Below are 20,222 nucleotides of genomic sequence, written 5' to 3' on the forward strand. Positions count from 1 at the left end.
GTTGGCATTTTGGCTAACACAAAGGAACAAAGAGCTACCAGCAGGTAAAACTACTAGAAACATCCAAGACAACCTGAGTGAGCGTCCGCTACTAACGCCACTTCCTGCTTCTTTCGAAACCAAATCCCTTGAGAGGATTTTCATGGCAGGAGTCACAAAAAGCCATATACGTCAAAATCATGCTGTGTGGTGAAAAAACGGATGGGTCCATTCCGGCTGCATTTTTTTCATTTATAACATACTAGAAATCATCCATTTCATGATAGTGGACCTTTAAGGTCCAGCACTACTGATTTCGACATGGCAAAAAAAAAAAATAAATAAATTATAAATAAAAACTTTAACAAGTCCAATTCACCAAATCATGGCAATTGAGAGTCAAGAGAATGCTAGAAAATTAGGAAAACAGACTCTTAAACAATGGTGTGTCAAGCAAGCATCAGACACATTGCATTACAATGCTTCTGCTACAGTACAAATTGTACGTTATCTTTTCCACAATTGCATTGCGGCCTCGCTGTCACTTTGTTGTGCATTTTTAAACAGTGTTTATTCCCTTCCTCTCACCCCGCAGTCACAGAATTTTTATGTCGAACATCTGTTGTCTGCGCGAGGTGGGAATCTGCCAATTGTTGCTCTGCAATAAGGCAGCAACCTAGATAGGAAAACCATCGATATAAGCGCACAAGCATCGCCGGTCACGTGTATTGTATGGTGTTGGAGCCAACATTTCAAGATCATAATGTAATCTGTCGTGGAGCACATTTTGACTCATTGTCTTTTGTCTTACTGGCACTATGGACTGGAACAAAGACTGTCAGATCTTGGCACAGCCTTTTCTTGTTTTGTTTCACAATATGTGGTACACGTTCATCATGTTCAACCTGGTATTTAGACAACTTGAATTGAATAATTTCTAGGAAGAGAATTTGAAGTTGAACTGGTAGCAGAAAGTTAAGGATGCTCATGTTCCAAAATCTGCCAGCAGCCGCATTATGTGTCAAATGCTGGAGCCATTTATATTTACGGTTTTAATTAAATATCAGTCAGATACTCACACAGAAACGTTTCTGTCCAAATACTTCCGAATCTTCCATCCTCCACAAGTTTCACTCACAGTTTTTGGTCTGATTAGAAGAAAACTCAAACACAACACTTTCACAGATATGTTTTTATTTGACAAACTGAACTGAGTTTTTGAGTTGAAGCATCTTTTTTTTGTTAACTGTACATAACATCTTGTGTCCCTCTGCTGGCTTGAACCTTACCAGCATTAATTTTAATTACATTTTCTAAATACACAATCAGGCCGAGCAGATAAATCGACATAGACTTACAATGACAAGATGAGTATCTCTTTGTTTTTTTTCCCCGTGAGATGGACTTGCACAACACACAAGACAATTGATGGTGAAAACAAATGTCAAACCTGTATGAAATACAACAAATTTAATGTACCGCTGGACATGGTTTTTCTATACAGTTCAAACCCATTGTGAATCTGTCTACTACTCCGCTCTCAGGCAACAAAGACCAGATGCCAGATGGGGGGATTTGGCAGTAAACAACAGTTCTCGAAGTTAAAGTAGGATTAAGATGTTATTTGTCTATGTGATTCTCATGTCCATGAATGTGAACAATGCCAGTCACTGATTGGTTTTTCACAAATTAGTCATTGACGTATTTTTGTGTGTGTGTGTGTGTGTGTGAGTGTGTGTGTGTAAGTACTGTAGTGCATTTTTAGAACAGTTTATACAGATAAAAACACCAATGTGTAGCTTTTGTTTTTTTCTTCTTTTGACAGTCCTTTTTCTTTTGGGGACAAAGATATGCTTGAAGAGTTGGTGCCCTACCTTTGAATAAAATGTGAATGAAACAACTGCCACCATTTAGTGATCTTGGAACATGAAATGAAATTATTCATTTTCTCTTCAGATTGGGTGTATTGCATCTGTAATATGAACCAGCTGGATAAATTCCCTAAAGTTCATCAGTAACATGATACAAGACAGCGCATTTTCCCTTCAAATTTCATCTAAGCGTAAGAAGCTTTTAATAAATAGTCCAATAAACAGAGCAAAATAGTCTTCTGACCCCATTCTAACCCAATTGGTTGGATGCACTAACTCCATAGTACTATAAAACCATAATCAAATAACCAACTATAACTGGGAACATTCTGAACGTGATTGCTGTGACAATATTTTACTTGCTTTTCCTTTATTCATAAACGGGGTTCATCAAGGAATTAACTCTTTTCAACTGGCAAAAACAAGTGGTATTACTTCTACCTCCTCAGTGGGGATTCCAATCAAGTCGGGTCGATACCGTATGGTCATGGAAACCAGTGCTCATTGTTCTTTGATGGAGCTGATTCGTTATTGCCACACTGAGAAATTAATGCCGATAAGAGAACGTTAGGAAAAATAGCTTGTTAGCATATCTAGTTCCAGCTGATGTATTCAATCACAACATCGAAACAGTTGCAGCCGGGTACCGTTGAGTTCAAGTAAACCGGTACTAGTGTGCCGTGGAAACACTGACAAATATGCAAGAACCCCAAAAACATCTTGTCAAGATTGTAATTGCCTTCCCAGCAAGATTGAACTATCCCATTGAGTTTAAGACAATCCTTCATTGTGTTTATAAGTATGCAAGAGTGTTTGGTGAAGGGTTACCGTGGTTACGGGACATGTGTTAGTACCTAGCTTGTGTTTTGTATGGAATTCATTTTGAATAGCAGCTCTCTTTTCAAAAACAAGAGGCAGTTATCAATTCAAAGCTAACATAAATTAATGGTAAAATGTTCAGTTCTGGACTTATTCAGCACACATTGTGGTAAAATAATAATGTGCAGATGGTAGACCAAAAGTATCAATTTATGGGTTTTAAGACATATATCCTGAGCTGTTTAATAAATTCACCTTACATATTGACATAACTCACTGAAGGTAGACTAAAATGTAACTAAAATGCAACAAAAGCATCTGAATAAATGCAAAATGCACAAGCGGTCAACAAAAATCTATAAAAACGACAGTAATGAATAGATACGAACGCTGAGACATGTCAACATCTGTGTCATTACCAGTAAACGAATGGTCATGAATATTTATCAACCCCCACGAAGCTTTTTCCAGAACAATTTAAAAAAAAAAAGAATGGGGAAAAAGTGTTCCCTAAATTGATGCCATTACGTTCACGGCTGGAGGTTTTGACTGCTTTGTCGTATTAAGCAGTCTTTTTATTCACGCACCATGCAATTTTCTACTGTTTTATATATAATACAAGAGCATTAATAGTGCTTTGGTTGCTGGAGTAATAATGCAAGTGTCTATTAGAGTGAAAGGACGCCCTGTCAAAGTCAAAGTAAAAACATGTTTGACAATATGACGTGTGTACGTGTATGTGCATGTGTGCGTGTGTGTTTGTCTGTTTGTGAGGGTGCTAAATGTAACATGACCGACACATACTGAGTTTAAAAAGTGCCTTTTTTACAATAATTTATATGGCAAATCCCCAGTGAGACCCCAGCTTCAGAGAGCCCCCCAACCCCTCTGCAACCCAGCACCCAAATATGTATATTACAGTTTTCAAGAACAATAAAAAGGCAAGAATCACATTATCAAGAAATAAAAATATACATAAGAAAAAGAAATTTGAGCTTTATATCATTGTTCAAATAATAAACTAAAAATGGTCACTATTCACAAATTCTCAAAAGAAAAAAAAAAACTACTCGAAATTATTTTTTGTTTTGTTTTTACAGGTTGCACAGTTTGTTTTTTTCCGCCACTGGGTGACATTTGCCAGTATATTGTTGAGATCGTAGAGAAGGAGAAACAAAGGCGGTCAGGACATCACTCCTCCAAAGTGCAGCCGAGTACTTCTGCACGCAAAGTGATCCTGCCGTACCACGACCACGGAAGGATTCGGATGAGCCGGGCGTAGATGGCTGGATCGATCACGTTCTTTCTGTGTGTCTCGTTGTCAAAGTTCCCCTGAAAGACCTGCAAACACAGAACCACACATACAACATGAGCCTAAAAGACTCCCTGAACCTTCATTGAACTCAAAGGCGTTTGTTTCTCCCATTATATATATATATATATATATATATATATATATATATATATATATATATATATATATATATATATATATATATATTGTACCTTACAGTACTGAATAAACCAAGACATTCATGGTACGTTTGTCAGCAACTTAAGAGTCAAGATTTCCAATGGGACCGTCGTAATATGTAACAAGTACATAGATACTTTATGAGTTTCATACCTTCATTGACCAAGCTTGTAAATCAAATTAATCATATACCAAATGCATTTTCTCCATTTAAATGAATTGAAAGGGCATAAATGGGTTTCAGCCCACGAAAAAAAACCACAATTTTTTTTAGTAAAGCAAATTAAACAGTTAGCGCTGACCAAGCAATTTGATGGGACATGAATCATTCCACGAGTCATGTTGTAAAATATAACAGCGGAGGGCATCATGATCCAAATGGGCTAGGGTGGGCATAAATGCCGATTGTTTTTTCAGGGGTTGAATAACTGTGTGGCTGTTTGGAGTTTGAATGTTCACCTCATGCCTGCATGGGTTTTCTCCTGGTACTCCAGTTTCTTCAAACCATTTAGGATACCTGCTCATATTGTCCATTCATTACCACAGAATTCTCACCCCCGACAGATAGTTGTGCTGTCCCCTGCACTACTTTTCAGCCATTTATGAAAAAAATTGCCCAGAGTCTCATTTTATTTAAATTCAGCAATTCAAACCATCAACTTTTTTTTTTAATTCTCATAAATGAAAAACATTTTGGCGGCTGCCAAAAATGTTTCAGAAGCGGTATTCTGCTATTTGCTTGGCAAGGTAAAATATATACGGGTAATCAACAACATAGCTTAAGGCCATACTACCCTGAGAAAGCCCAATCTCGCCAGATCTCAGAAGCTAAGTGGGTTTTGCCCTGGTTAGTACTTGGATAGGAGACCGCCTGGGAATACCAGGTGCTGTGAGCTTCTCTCCCAGGCTAAAATAAAATAAAATGGGTTGCATCAGGAAGGGCATCCGGCATAAAACTATGCCAAACAAGTTTATCGCCTTGCGTTTATCTGAGATGACATGCTGTGCCGCCCCCAAATAGGACAAGCCGAAAGGAAAAGAAGAAGAATCAACAAGATACACAACACTTTTTGTCAGATGCTGACATAGGAGTTGTCATCAAATGTACTGTACACTGCAATGCAGGTGCTGAACTATTCAGGCAACAAATGGACGCTAAATTAAGGCTGATAATTAATTTATGAGTCACTTTGCTTGCAATAAACCTTTAAACAACAGTGCAGGGCCCAACAAATGGCTACAAACAGGCAGCATGCAGCCTTGCATTCGTAAATGCTTAATTGTCAGTAGAATGGGTTTTATTAAGAGGAAATTAATCTACGGGGGGAGCTTCATTGAAGGATATGATCATTTCAATTAAAAACATATGATTACGCCTGTGTAATTTGTATGTAATGGGAGTCACTGTTGTGCAAAATGGAAAAATCATCGGTCCAAATCCATATAAATGGATGGAGAATTGGACATTAGACTAGTCATTTTTGCTTTTTTTTATTGGGGGTGAGGGTATTTTGAATGAAAATGTTACCATAGGGCCATAGAGATTTCTCAGAACAAGATGATCACCAACAACTTGCAGCAGTAGAGAATATGGTTGGTTCTACTGTATATTTGTGGGGCTCATTCCAAAAAAATTAACAGTACGTGCATCCATTTTCTGAGCCGGTTATCCTCACAAGGTTCGCGTGAGCGTTGGAGCCAGACAACAGTCGCACTCACAATCACACCGAGGGGCAATTTAAAGTCTCCAATGAATGCATGTTTTTGGGATGTGGGAGGAAACCGGAGTGCCCGAAGAAAACCCGCGCAGGCACAGGGAAAACATGCAAACTTAACACAGGCGGGGCAAAGATTTGAACCCCGGTCCTCAGAATTGCGAGGCCAACGCTCTAACCAGTTGCCTCACCGTGCTGCCTAACAATACATTACTCTCCTAAATTAAGTTTTATAGAGTACCTCTTGTATTATTTTTTTGCATTACTACATTTCATGGGTCTCTGGTTTGTGTAAACGTAAATGGCAATAAATGACAACTGGATGAGAGAAACATATTACTCATTGTGTTGGGATTTAATTAATTGCGGAAATTGTTGATGGAAAATCTTTTTGCCTGTAGTACAGCAAGATTCCATCTGTCGATCGCCTCAACCACAGCAGAATTTAATTACTGCTCTGGGCACAGAGCAAATCACCTTTGTGCAACCTAGAGCGATACAGAAAGAAAAACTATTATTCCGACAGAAGCCACATTAAGTTTGATTCTGGCAAGAAATTATTTGCTTGAATAAAAATATTGACCCGTCCGGCCCATTAACCAAACTATATCTTAATTAGCTTGAATTTATTATCCATCGCTCTGCGAGGTTTATGTTGGGCAAATGGATGGTGAGAAAATTCCCAGCGTTATTGTAGTAGAAGCAATAACATATTGAAGCAAGTGAAAACCCAAAAGAAGGATTACAGCTTTTCTTGACCCCATTTTATAGTCGCAAATGTGATAAGATAAGTCACTTCTTCCTCTTTGTCCCTTCATGTCATTCTTCAATTGTCCTGTTTACGTACTGCCATATTTAGTGTTTATGACTTTGTCTTTTGATCATGTGACAGTTGTATTCTTTGGTTATTCTTCCCATACGTCTGATATTTAAAAAAAAATAGTATCTGTCATTTTTATTCTCGATTCTGTTTCATCACGTTGCTCCTCCAGTGAAATCTTTTCTCTTATGTGTCAGCCTTATCTGTGGCATTAGACAAGGTTTGTAGCTGTAGACAAGCAAACTATGTTATATCACAGATGCAGTATTTCAGCCCTTTTTCAGTGCTGACTGCCACAATTTTATTAGCACATTTCCACCTCCTCAGAAACCTCGCTTTTACTGCTACATTGTAAATGAAATACTGTAGTTTGTCAATCCAGAACTAGACTGATTGGTATACTGGTTGCAGAAGGGGTGACTGATGGTTGTGATTTATACTTCATACTTATTGTTATTAACTCAGAATCTGCATCTTCATGTGAATTATGAAATGTTCCTAATAGGGCTGCAAATCCGTCCGCCTACTAGGTATGTTTAATCAGCCTGAGGGGAAGACTGAATTTAATCCTTAATTGCAAACCAATTTGCAATCTCTTCTCCGGGGAACTGCAATCTCGAGTAATCAGGACTGGGTGGATGATTTAAAAATAGACACAATAGTGCAACTTGAAAATCCTGCTCAGACGTGGCCCTGAAGCTGCCAAGTACACTCTCAACTTTTGATTGTGGTGGTTGGTACACTTGTAGCCTCACATTTCCCGGCCTTGTGATTTAAAGCTTGTGATCAGGACAAGATTCCAGGTCCCCCACATTTATCTGCCCTCATCTCCCTAATCACACTTGAGAAACGTCAAGAAGAGACACTCAATTGTGTGGCCACAGTTAACAATTTCTTCTCAGAAACTGATATTACCAATAGTGATTTTCCCCCAAATGACCAGAAATGTGGCAAAATGAGCACATTCATTTGCATTTGTGTTTACAGCAACAACATTTGATTGCCTAATGAGATCGAATTGGCCATGCACGACCTGAGTGAAACAGTGTGACACATAAATCAATAACTTGGTCTTAATTGAGCCAATAGGCAGTGGTATTCACATTGACAGTCAGGAAAAGTAGTAACACAGATCCAAAGAATCGGCAAGTTCGAAAAACAGTATAAAACAAAAATCCCAGCCCCGCCTGTGTGGACTTTCCATGTTCTCCCCGTGCCTGCGTGGGTTTTCTCCGGGCACTCCGGTTTTCTTCCACATTTCTAAAACATGCATTAAATGGAGACTCCAAATCGCCCTTAGGTCTAATTGTGAGTGCATGTGGTTGTTTGTTTCTATGTGCCCTGCAATTGGCTGGCAACCAGTTCAGGGCCTGATATCCGAAGATAGCTGAGATAGGCTCCAGCACGCCAGCAACCCTTGTGAGGGTCATCGGCATGGAAAATGGATGGATGGATAGATTGTCTTGCCTTTGTGGTGGGCTGGAACAAAACCTATTTTTCTCCAATCTTCCTATCATATTGGAAGCAGAGACTTCTTCTTCCTTTCCTTTCGGCTTGTCCCGTTAGGGGTCGCCACGGCGTGTCATCTTTTTCCATCCAAGCCTATCTCGTGCATGTTCCTTTCTAACACACACTGTCCAAACCATCTAAGTCTGCTCTCGCCAACCTTGTCTCCAAAACATCCAACTTTAGCTGTCCCTCTAATTAGCTCATTTCTAATCCTATCCATCCTGGTCACTCCGAGCGAGAACCTCAGCATCTTCATTTCTGCTACCTCCAGTTCTGCTTCCCGTTTTTTGTTTATTGCCACCAACTCTCAGCTGTACATTGTGGCCGACCTCACCACTGTTTTAGAAACTTTGCCCTTCATCCTCAAGGAGACTCTTCTGTCGCATAGAACACCAGAAACCTTCTGCACACTGCTCCACCCCGCTTGGACCCGTTTCTTCACTTCTTTACCACACTCTCCATTGCTCTGTATTGTTAACCCCATGTATTTGAAGTCCTCCACCCTCGCCAGCTCTTCTTCCTGAAGCTGCACTCCTCCTCCGCCCCTCACATTCATGCACATATATTCTGTTTTATTTCGGCTAATCTGCACTCCTCTCCTTTTCAGTACATGCCTCCATCTTTCTAATTGTTCCTCCGCCTGCTCTCTGCTTTCACTGCAGATCACAATATCATCTGCGAACATCATAGTCCAAGGGGATTAACCTAACCTAACCTAACCTAACCTAACTTCATCTGTCAGCCTATCCATTAATACCGCAAACAGGAAGAGGATCCCTGATGCAGTCCGACCTCCACCTTAAATTCTCTGACACACTAATGGCAGACTTCACAGCTGTTCTGCTGCCCTCATACAATATTGGAAGCAGAAACAATCTCCAAAAGTACACTGGTTTGGAAAATCTGATCGATTAATAGTTGATTAAGATATATGAACACAAAGCATATTATTATGGAAAGGTCATGATGTGACAACATCCATCTATCTATTTTCTACACTGCTTTATCCTCACTAGCATTTCAGGCGTGCTGGAGCCTATCCCAGCTATTGCTTATAAAAATGAATTATATTTAAAAGAGGTGTCCTATGGACTCTGTAAGGAGATCCTGATACGCGTAACTTACAACATCTGTATTCTGATAGACGCCCGCTCTGCTCGAAATCTCCATCTAACCGCCTTCAGCCGCTGCCACACAAGAGCTGGAGGCAGGAGCTGAGAAGAATACTTAGAAGCATCAAACACTGTGCCCAAACCAAACAGCCAGGCATATACACACAAACACAATTGCCCACACACACACACACACACACACACACACACACACACACACACTATATATATATCCCTGTCAAGTCCACTATTGTGGTGTGGCAGAAGGAACCACAGGAGTCCAACAGTCAAATGTGTCCTCTGGCATTAATAGCAACTTGAGCCGTCTGAGGGGGGGGGGGGGGGGAACACCTTGAAGAATCATCCTTGTGAAAGGTCCCCTGGCTCACTCTCAGGACAAACTGATTGACATTCTCCACAGTCCTGCTAAACAAGCCCGTCATCTAATACAAGGCACACACACTCCAGCTGACCGGCTGTCCTTGTTATGCTTTGAAGTATATATCCAAAACAACAAAGGGGGATGTGACAGAAATAAATAGCTTATATCTGTTTTAAAATGTGAGAAAAAAAAACATTACAGCATAGATCTTGGTGAAGGTCAAAAGTGGAGGGTGGGCCAAAAAGAGGAGTACAACTGCAGAGATATAAATGTACAAAACACATGTGATGTCCATAGATTATTATTAATTATTTTTTTTTAGCTTGACATTCAAAGTTCTTTGGTCAGAAAATCAATTTTTAGAATTGTTTGTGTTCAGGGTTACACCCCCCGCACCCCCACCCCGTTGTGCTACTTGCATTATTTAATATTTACTTTTACACACAAATGTTTACGCAGCTGTATCGATATCTCAATATTTGAACAGTCACAGCCCCTCAGGAAAATTTGTTCAATCATTTAACAAAACTACATTTGGCAAAATCTATTTATATTACATAAACCTCAACTAAAAATCCCATTGGCCAAAATAGATTGAACAGAAACGTTATTCTTAATATTGCAAGCGGTAAAACCTCTAAAGGTTTAAAACCTTGAACTGTTCATAAGCTCGTTTTATCTGTATTCAGCGAAGCCTTTGTAATTGAAAAAGGAAAATGTTTTTAAATTCAAAAGGAACTGCAACTCACTTGCAAATCAGTGTTCAAAGAACACAACCAACAAAACATGAATTTCACATGAAAAAAACAAAAACAAAAAAATAATGAAAATGTACTGCAAATGAATTTTGCTGTTTGCCTTTCACTTTGACAACTGCCACTCATTTTTCTTCACAACGTCTCTTCCTTTTTCTTGTTTTAATGTCTACCACACCAGAATTGTTTGCTATGTCTACTGCAAGCGTGCCCATATTTGGAACGATTTGTTTAGTGGTCTACCAGGAAGAAGCGTGGATGCTTTTCCCACCTGTTGGTCTATTTGCTGTAAGAACAACAGACTTACTAATATTTTGGTGAGGTTTAGTTTTATCAAAGGCTGTGGTATTAATACAGAACATTTGGGGGGAAAAAAAGAGCGCAAAAATATTTTCACCGATTAAAGGTGATTTCTAGTTTGCTTGTTGTGATTGTACAGTGTTGTGTACAAAATTTACCGTAAATTTGTCACCCCTTTGCAATCCTAACAGTAACACACCCTAATTTAAAATTGCTGAATGTGATAAAGTCTTGAAAAGGCTCCCGATTTTCCATCGCCAGGGTGTCACTAAGCCACGAATAATCGGAAAAGGCAGTGCTTATCTGTCAGCAACACGGAGAGTGAGAAAAGTAAACAGTGCCCCACTTGCCGACAGAATGTGAAAGACAAGGGTTTTTAGTTCCGGCTGCGGCCCCCCCTCGTATCAGCAAAGAGGTGACTGCAGCACCCGCTGCCTCTGATGTTGAGGCCGATTGGAGGGGACGTGTACTCTGCCCAAGGGGCGTCAACAAGATTTTCACAACAGAACTGGTCAAGCTTGGTGGACACAACGGTCTTATCTGATCCTAAAGCAAAGAGGCAATATGACAGCCTCGGCTCGCTCGGTCTGAGGCTCGGCTGAGGAGATGTTAAAGCGGAAAAGAGACTCAGACTTGTCATTTTCATCAGCTTTGTACTTCTTTTATTTTTATTTTAATGCCCTTTCGCTCTATCTGGGATGTCTCCATCTTTAATGGTGTGATGTATTTATAGAATTCAAAACTTAAGTGTACACTTCATCGATGAGCATGCATTTGAAGTTACAGTCCCCCCCCAGTATATGAGTGCATTATCCAGATGGTGGCTGTGGCATGGTGAACCTCACATACCTTGTCCTTTCCTTGCTTCTCATCTTGGTATACTTTCCATCGCTCTCCATCATTACTGTACGCCAGTTTGTATGAGCCGACAAACTGCACATGGCCAAAGTCTTTGGCTCCTTGAGTGATTATTCCTGTGATCTTGGTAGGCACAAGCAAATCCACCTAAAAGTAGAGAGTGGAGAGAGAAAGAAAAAGATGAAATCTGAAGCAAGTTTGCAATTGAAACAGAGTTTAAAAATGCTGACAAGATTAGAAGAATATATTTTTTGTGTGTCTGCACGTTTTTTTTCTCCACACAACCAAAGAATCTATTGAATAGAGACGGCATCACTTTAATATTCACAGATATTGAACAGCAGGAGCGAGTTCACAAGCTTGCTTAAGCAGTATAGAAATGTCACACAGCTTCAAAGACCCAGACATTTTGATTTGGCTTAATTTGGAATCGGTTCTCATTTGTTACAAGAGGTTGATATGTTACAGTGCTTAGGCTTAGAAGTAAAACTACATGTTACTCAGGGGAAGCTGGTGGTGTTTTCACCAGTGGGGGCTTTAGAAATGTCATGCCGCCAACAATACAAAGCAAATCATCCATCCATCCATTTTCTTTGCGACTTATCCTCACAAGAGTCGGGGAGTGCTGGAGCCTATCCCAGCTCTCAACGAGCAGGAGTACACCCTGAATTGGTTGCCAGCCAATCGCAGGGCACATGGAGACAAACATCCGCGCTCACAATCACACCTAGGGGCAATTTAGAGTGTTGCAATTAATGTTGCATATTTTTGGGATGTGGGAGGAAACCGGAGTACCCGGAGGAAACCCACGCAGGCATGGGGAGAAGATGCTAACTTCACACAGGTGGGGCCGGGATCGAATCCGGGTCCTCAGAACTGTGAGGCAAACGCTTTACTAGCCGTTCCACCGTGCTGCCCCAAAGCAAATCAGAATGATTGTGAACATTATTATGATGATGATGATGATAATGATGAACCCACGCTCTTTCACGCCAAGGTTGCTGATCCGGTGGTATATTCTCCTGAAAAGGTGTTTTACTTTGAATAACTTACTATCCCCTCCTTTATTTAACTGTCTTAGCTCCCGGAAAACTACAGGGAGAGCCGTAAACGTACGAAGGTCCTTTCACCACGAAAAAGATGTCAGTTCTGACTTTTGCTGCTTGGAACGTCACACCCCACATTGGTCTTATCAGTTACTATGAAGAAACTTTTAACGCAGCTCAATGGGAGGAAAGAAAGAAAGGAAGTACGTCACAAAATCAGAAAACAGAGATGAAAGAAACAACTAATCCATTAAGTATATGCTATTTATCCTGGCTGTCTAAAAATAGATTAAAATACATTTTGAAATATTTTAATATTTTATAATGGGTTTCATGAATATTTTTTGTCTTTTCCAAAGTGTCAGCTGAATGTTACCTACGAGCTGCCACTGAGGTTACTTTTATTGGCATTTGATAGGTTCCTTGCCTGCATTAATGGCTTATGATACCTATAACTTTGAATCTCAGAAAAATATGAGATTGATGGTACTTTTGGAAAATTGACAAAATCCTTTTTTTCAAATATTAAAGCATAAGAAAAGCATAGCTCTCGTTGTGGTAGTGTTAGAATTAATACCACATTCTCTCCCCCTGATTCTTTTTTAATGGCCACCTTCATACGACACACAGAAGGCACAACTCTCCATTTGATGTCACAAGAGTAGAAGCTGACTAATGTAGAATCGCAGCGAGAACAAGAGATACAAAGGTGTGCATTCCTTTTGCTGAATATACATAATGGTGAAGAAACATGCAGTACATCAAATTAATTGGCTTAACCTACATAATGTGGATCACAACACTGTGACAGGACCAAATCAGTTGATTTAGAAATAAAGCCCACTTTTATCATACCTCAATAATTGCTCCACATTCTGTTTAACATTGAGCACCACGGGAATGCACAGAACAGCACACAGTACTTTCATTTCCCAAAACAGCCTGAAGTCCCAAATTTATAATTTCAAGCTATGCAAAGCAATGAATGAGCAAACTCCTGCTGTCTTCCACTGAACAGTTTTGAGCACTGCTTGAGAGATTCCCTCTCACCCCCTCGACTGTGAGGTGAGTTTTAGAGGAGCTTACTTAAAGGTACAGTATATGTACCGTGAAAAGATACAAGAAACCGTGGCACATATGTAGTCACAGTCCTCGTTTATGCAGCCATTAATATGTCACTCTGAGCAAGACCATTCATCCTATATAACTAATGCTATAGTAATAATAGGGATGTGCCAACATCACCTTTTTCAGGCCGATTATGATTACTTACATTTGTGTGACATTTTAAAATCCAGCTGCATTTTTTTTCCCAAGTCTTGCCACATATTTCACTTAAATGTAGCCAGTAACACAAAAAGTTTCACTTATGTTGTGTTTCCATCTGAACAAAAAGGAACACTATATAAAAGGAATACATAAAGTAGACACAGAAGAACATCACTTCTGGCAGATATACATTTTGGAAAAAGAATGCAATCTAACCTCCATAACTATAAAAGAAAATGAGCACAAAGGAATACAAGAGAATTACATAAGTTGTAAAATACTGTAAAACAGGGTCAGGACAACTAACAAACAAACAAACAAAAGATACTTTAGCACTTTGTAACAAAGTGTGTTTGTCTACGTTTACTTTCAAGTGTTGTACTATCGAATCCTTGTTTACGAGTATACAGTATATGCAGAAAACTGCAAAGAGACCCAGTATTTTAAGAATTTTAACAATATTTTATTTATAATACATTCCAACGTGCACTATTTTGATTTTCCTCCTTTCAATTTTCATCTGATCGTTATAAAAACAGATATCTTCATATTAATTCAGCAAGCGGCTTAGAGTACTGATTTGACAGGCTAGACAGTTTTCAGCATCTCTTCAATTAAAAATCACAATCCATTTGGGCTTAGTAAACGAGGTCTGTATTTATTTGTTTGCAGAGCAAAAGGAGCGGGATGTGAGCCCGAAACGTCAGACAAGGTGAAAGTAGCGACGCATTCCAACACATTGGGCCTCGCTTGACATCTGATCACCCAGGTTGCATGTTGATATTTGCACATCTGAATAGAATGAATAAACTCAAAATGCAAAGCAAATTCTAACATTTTCAGATCTGGAGAAAAAAAAATACTCTTCTCATGGTAAATGTTGAGCATATGAAAAGGTCCATTCTACATCCTATTTCACAAAAAATTATGCGTTTTTTTTTTTAATTAAACTCCCCCTCTTCTGATTTTACTGTAGAAATGTTTTACACCCAAAAACTAATTCCTATTCAAATGCATTGAAAATACAACATGAGTCACAAACATGACAACTAAAGCAGACACATTAGTAAATTTGAACCATTGAGGAATATTTTGGCCATGCCAATCCAATGAGATGAAATATGTGAATTCTACAAAACTGACAGGAGCAGGGTCCACCCTGAACTGGTTGCCAGCCAATCGCAGGGGCACATAGAGACAAACAGCCACATTCACAATCACACCTAGGGGCAATTTAGAGTGTCCAATTAATGTTGCATGTTTTTAGGATGTGCCAGGAAACCGGAGTGCCTGCAGAAAACCCACGCAGGCACGGGGAGAACATGCAAACTCCACACAGGGAGGGCTGGGATTAAATCCAGGTCCTCAGAACTGTGAGGCCAACGCTTTCCATTTAAAAAATAGTGTATTTCTAAATAACCACAGAACATAAACTATGTATTGTATACCTCTCTGAGTGTGCCACAAGCGAAATTCTCCACTGTGTATTGTCACCCTAAACCTTTGGACAATAGATTCAGGAAAAAAATATTGCCTGGGGATGTTCAGTTTGATTCTGTTCCAGCTGCACAAGTTGAGTTGATGTTATTTCATCCTAACAGTCAAGTCTGGCATCCAAACAAAGGCACTCTTGAATGTGAATGTGTAATTGTTGTCACAGGTAGTGATCAGCGAATCTAAAGTATGTTTTGCAACGCAAGCACTCGGCGCTTTGATGGCCTAAACTAAATTTGTGAGCAAGATAAGCTTGTTAGAGCCAGGCTGTTCTTCCCACCTCCTCCTCAGACTTTGTCCAACCCCTCGAGCTGGTACCAAACAAGCTTAAAGAAATCACTAAATGCTATGTTGAGAGGAATCAATTTAAAATTTCCTTCATGAGTGCAAATTAGAAATAAGATTCATGTGCATCTTATGTGAGCTTATTTTCTACCAACATTGTTACTCAAAGCAGAAGTAACCCTATTTGTAGTGGCAGAAGGCAAACGAGGAACATTTGTTCACTTGAGCCGAACAAATACTCATCTCCTCATTAGCATTGGATTTGGTGTGCAAACTTTGTGTCTTTATTAGAAGTAGCTTTGCTGGTGCAAAATAAACAGCGAGGGCAGAGGAGGTCCGCTTTTCCCTATCTTATAAATACAGCACATGCATGCAAAGCGTATTGCTGACGGCGTTGGTTGAGCTGTGCAGCTTTAACTGTATGTGGTGAGGACTCATTTACTCTTTTTACCCTGTAGCAACTGTGTGTGTGTGTGGAAGAGATGCATTTTTTTTCGCTAAGTCACAGTGCAAAGTTCAGCATTGTCTGCGGAATAAAGTTATGGTAGAATGAAAAGGATGATGCTATGGACCATCAATCCCACAAACAGGGCATAAACGTTATTCAAACCTGGCAGGGACTAGTAAAGAAATTCTTATGATTTATAGAAACGGGCAGCCTGGAAAGTTCCATCCATACATACATTACATTCATAGCCTTGCCTACGGGAAAGTTACACTAAGTAAATGAGTAAAGTTAATTCATGGAGTACATTTAAAAATATGAAACCAAAACATTATACATAAGGGAAGAAAAAAAATCATCCATCCATTTTCTGCTGCTTGACCGAGATCAGGTCACGGGGTAAAAGGTTTAGCAGGGATGCCCGAACATCCCTTTCCCCCAGCTACTTCATCTAAATTTTTCGGGGGGATCCTGAGGCGTTCCCAGGCCAGCCGAGAGACGTAGTCTCTCCAGTGTGTCCTGGGTCATCTCTGGGCTGTTTTTCATGTGGGACATTCCTGGAACACCTCACCAGGGAGTCATCCGAATCAGATGCCTCTGGCACCTCATCTGGCTCCTCTCAATGCGGAGGAGGAGCGGCTCTACTCTGAGCCCATCCTGGATAACCAAGCTTCACACCACATCTCTAAGGTAGAGCCCTGACACCCTGCGGAGAAAATTCATTTTGGCTGCTTGTATCTGGGATCTTGTTCTTTCCACCATGACCCACAGTTCGTGACCATAGGTGAAGGTATGAACGTACATCGATCGGTAAATAGAGAGCTTCACCTCCTTCTTCACCACAACAGACAATACAAACTTTGCAACACTGCAGATGCCGCACCAATTTGCCTGTCAATCTCCCGCTGCATTCTTCCCTCACTCGTGAACCGCTCCAGTGAGAGTCAGAGATCGAGGCTTGATGAAGTCAACAGAAGCACATCATCTTCAAAAGCATAGATGCAATAGGCAAAAGGCCACCAAACTGGATCCCTTCTATGCCTCGGCTGTGCCCAGAGATTAAAAGTTATGAACAGAATTGATGATGACGGGAATTCTTGGAGGAGACCAACTCTCATTGGATACGAGTTCGACTTACTGCCGGCAATGCGGACCAAACTCTGACACCAGTCGTACTGGGACCTTATAGTCCGTATCAGGGGGTTCGATACTCCATACTCCTGAAGGATCCCCCACAGGACTCCATTAGGGACACGGTCGAACACCTTCCCCACGTCCACAAAACATGTAGACTGGTTTGACAAACTCTCATCTACACTCAAGGACCCTGGCGAGGGTGTAGAGCTAGTCCACTGTTCCACAGCCAGGACGAAAACCTCATTGCTCCTCCTGAATCTGAGATTCTGAGATTCGACTTCCCGACGGGCCCTCCTCTCCAGCATCCCTGAATAGACCTTACCAGGGAGGCTGAAGAGTGTGATCCCCCTGTAGTTGGAACACACCTTTTGGTCCCCCTTCTTAAAAAGGGGGACAACAGGCCCAGTCTACCAATCCAGAGGCAGTGTCTCCGATGTCCACACGGTGTTGCAGAGGCGTGTCAACCAGGACAGCCCCACAACATCCAGAGCCTTTAGGAACTCTGGGCAAATCTCACCCACCCACGGGGAATTGCCATGAAAGAGCTTTTTAACAGTTGAAGAAGAGTTCATTTGAAGATAAAAGTGAATAGGCAGAATATACAGTTGCAAATCAGAGCTTAAAATTATAATGGCATCAAGTGACAATTACAGACACAGTAGTAGAAGAGATTCAAAACAAAGGAAAAGTAAGCATAAAAAGGCGTCTTCAGCCTTTGAAAGTTGATGAATGAAAGTGCATTTCTTATGTCAGGGGGCAGTTTGTTCTATAATTGAGGACCAGCACTCGCAAGTGCTCTGTCACATTCAAGCAGGGACTGTGGGACATAGAGGAGACCTTGGCAGCAGGATCTGAGGGATCTGGTATCTCAGCGGGGATGTATGATCCCACCTATGTAGGTGAGGGTGAGGGTGTGGAGAGCTTTAAACACCAAAGTAGTACAGCGGGAACCTCAGAGTTTCTGTGTTCTACTTTTCATCTTTTCAGCTAAAGTTTGTTCCAATTTTCATAAATCCAAGTGGTTTTCATACAAAAAAAAGCACACCCTCGCAAACAATTCTTGAATGTGCGGCAATAGTATAGTATATCAACAATATGCCTTGTCGGGGTTGGTTGTCCCTCAAGAAAAAAAATAAATAAAAAGATTTCAAAATTTGTAAAAAATAAATGAAAAAAAAGGGAGAAAAAAAATCTACAAATAGGTCAAGGCGAGGATTTGGAGGTCCACTCTTCCAGTCAATCAAAGGTCAGACAGCAACTCACACACAAATTCATGCAGAAGGGCAATTCAGAGCATTCAACTAACAAAAGATTTGTACATTTTGTGGCTTTACATTTTTACATAAAGTTGGAGGATACCTCAGTGTTTTGTCTCACCAGAAAGAAAATAGCACATGCGGGATCTTTACCAGAAGATAGAAAATGTGCCTAAATATGAAAATCTATGCAAATCTAGATTACAAAAAAATTCTAAACAACAAATATCGTAATTTATAATTGACTGTACAGTTGAGGAATGAACCTTTCCCTAATTGCTTTTAGAATCAAACATGTACAGGTTGATAAATCAAACCAGCTGAAACCGATCAGACGGACATATCCTAAATGTGTGTGTGTGTATATATATAATTTTTTTTCTGCCTTAGTGTTTTGGCAAACAAACAGCATGTGCTCCTTGATGAGCTCAGCCCCTGGTAAACAAAGGCCTAATAACGCTTTAAAGTGAAAAGCAGAGGTGGTCCTCATGAATAGCTGTGGAGCAAAACTGGTTAAACTGCAAAAGCAATGGTGCCAAACAGCTAATGACCTGATCATGACCACATTAAAATATTATTTTTAGAGATGCTAAACCATATCTGGCTTTTGTTTGGATAATTTTTAATTTATATGCAAATGGAGACAATCACAATGCAGGTGAAAATAATAAAAACTGTATTTTTTTTTGCATCTTGGGAAGACCACTAAACATTTTAATAGTACACTTAGTTGAGGGGAGCATTTCAGAGAATTTCATTTGCTCAAAAACAGTTGATAGATAATTGAATGATTCACTTTGGAACAAACTGAGGGAAGAAGGATTTGGCTGAAGATCATGTTTAGATTGGTACTTGGCCTTCTATTGTCATGTATTTATACGCTGCCGCTTGCTGATATTATACATACGCAAAAATAAAGCTAGCTGTCACTGTTACGCTGATGATATGCAACTAGAAATATCAATAAAAAGAATAAACCCACGCAGTTGCTGTAATATGGAGGTGTGTCTCACTGAGGTTAAACAGTGGATGTGCTGATTATTGATTCTGCTAGACACAGGTTATTGTTTAAGGACACCGCTCTATGAGTTTCGACAAAAGTAACATTGCCCAAAGTGGCCTACGTGCATTGGCTCCCATTAAAGATTTTTCGGTTTTTCTACTTATAGAACTTTCCATGGCTGAGCAGGCTCCCGTCTCGCTGGCTTGTCTCGAAACCTACGCTTGCAACAGGCTGGTCTTTTGTTGACTCTGAAGTCCACAGGCTCTAGACCATTATCTATTCAGGCTCCAGTCCTCTGGAATGCCCTGCCTGTGATATTAGAGTTGCTACCTCTGTAGAAATATTTAAATGGTAACTAAAGATTTCATTTTAAACTTGGACATTTAGGTAAAGTACAGTAAATTAGGCCTGTTTTATTTGCGCATGCCTTAATTTCTTGGCCCTCCTCTCCTACTTGGGGCCTGCAAGGCACAGATAGTCAAAAATATTCCATTCAGGGGGCACTGGAAGCCTATGCCAGCTGACTTTGGGCAAAAGGCAGTCAACAACCTCAGCCGGTCGCAAGTCAGTTGGAAGACACAAACAGACGCAAAAAAACATGCACAATCACCTTTAAACCAAGACTGAGTAGGAACTGAGCCCACATTACCTGTATCAAAGTCAGGCAAATGCACTACTGCACCATCAGTGACT

The 20,222-nt window shown here is 40.2% G+C and overlaps 1 protein-coding gene across 5 annotated transcripts in view; it reads right to left on the reverse strand.

Annotated features, from left to right (window-relative positions):
- Positions 1-1,197: 1,197 nt before the first annotated feature.
- LOC133499926 (EGF-like repeat and discoidin I-like domain-containing protein 3) overlaps positions 1,198-20,222 on the reverse strand; it is a 142,336-nt gene continuing 123,311 nt past the window's right edge. For all 5 annotated transcript variants that reach the window (XM_061818360.1, XM_061818358.1, XM_061818357.1 and 2 more), the window contains 2 exons: positions 11,586-11,741; positions 1,198-4,010 (listed from right to left, as the gene is read on the reverse strand). In XM_061818360.1, the coding sequence (XP_061674344.1) occupies positions 3,861-4,010; positions 11,586-11,741 (306 nt within the window). In that variant the 3' untranslated portion in view covers positions 1,198-3,860. The remainder of the gene's footprint in view (positions 4,011-11,585; positions 11,742-20,222) is intronic.

This window comes from Syngnathoides biaculeatus, chromosome 4 (assembly GCF_019802595.1).
Source record: "Syngnathoides biaculeatus isolate LvHL_M chromosome 4, ASM1980259v1, whole genome shotgun sequence".
NCBI lineage: Eukaryota > Metazoa > Chordata > Actinopteri > Syngnathiformes > Syngnathidae > Syngnathoides > Syngnathoides biaculeatus.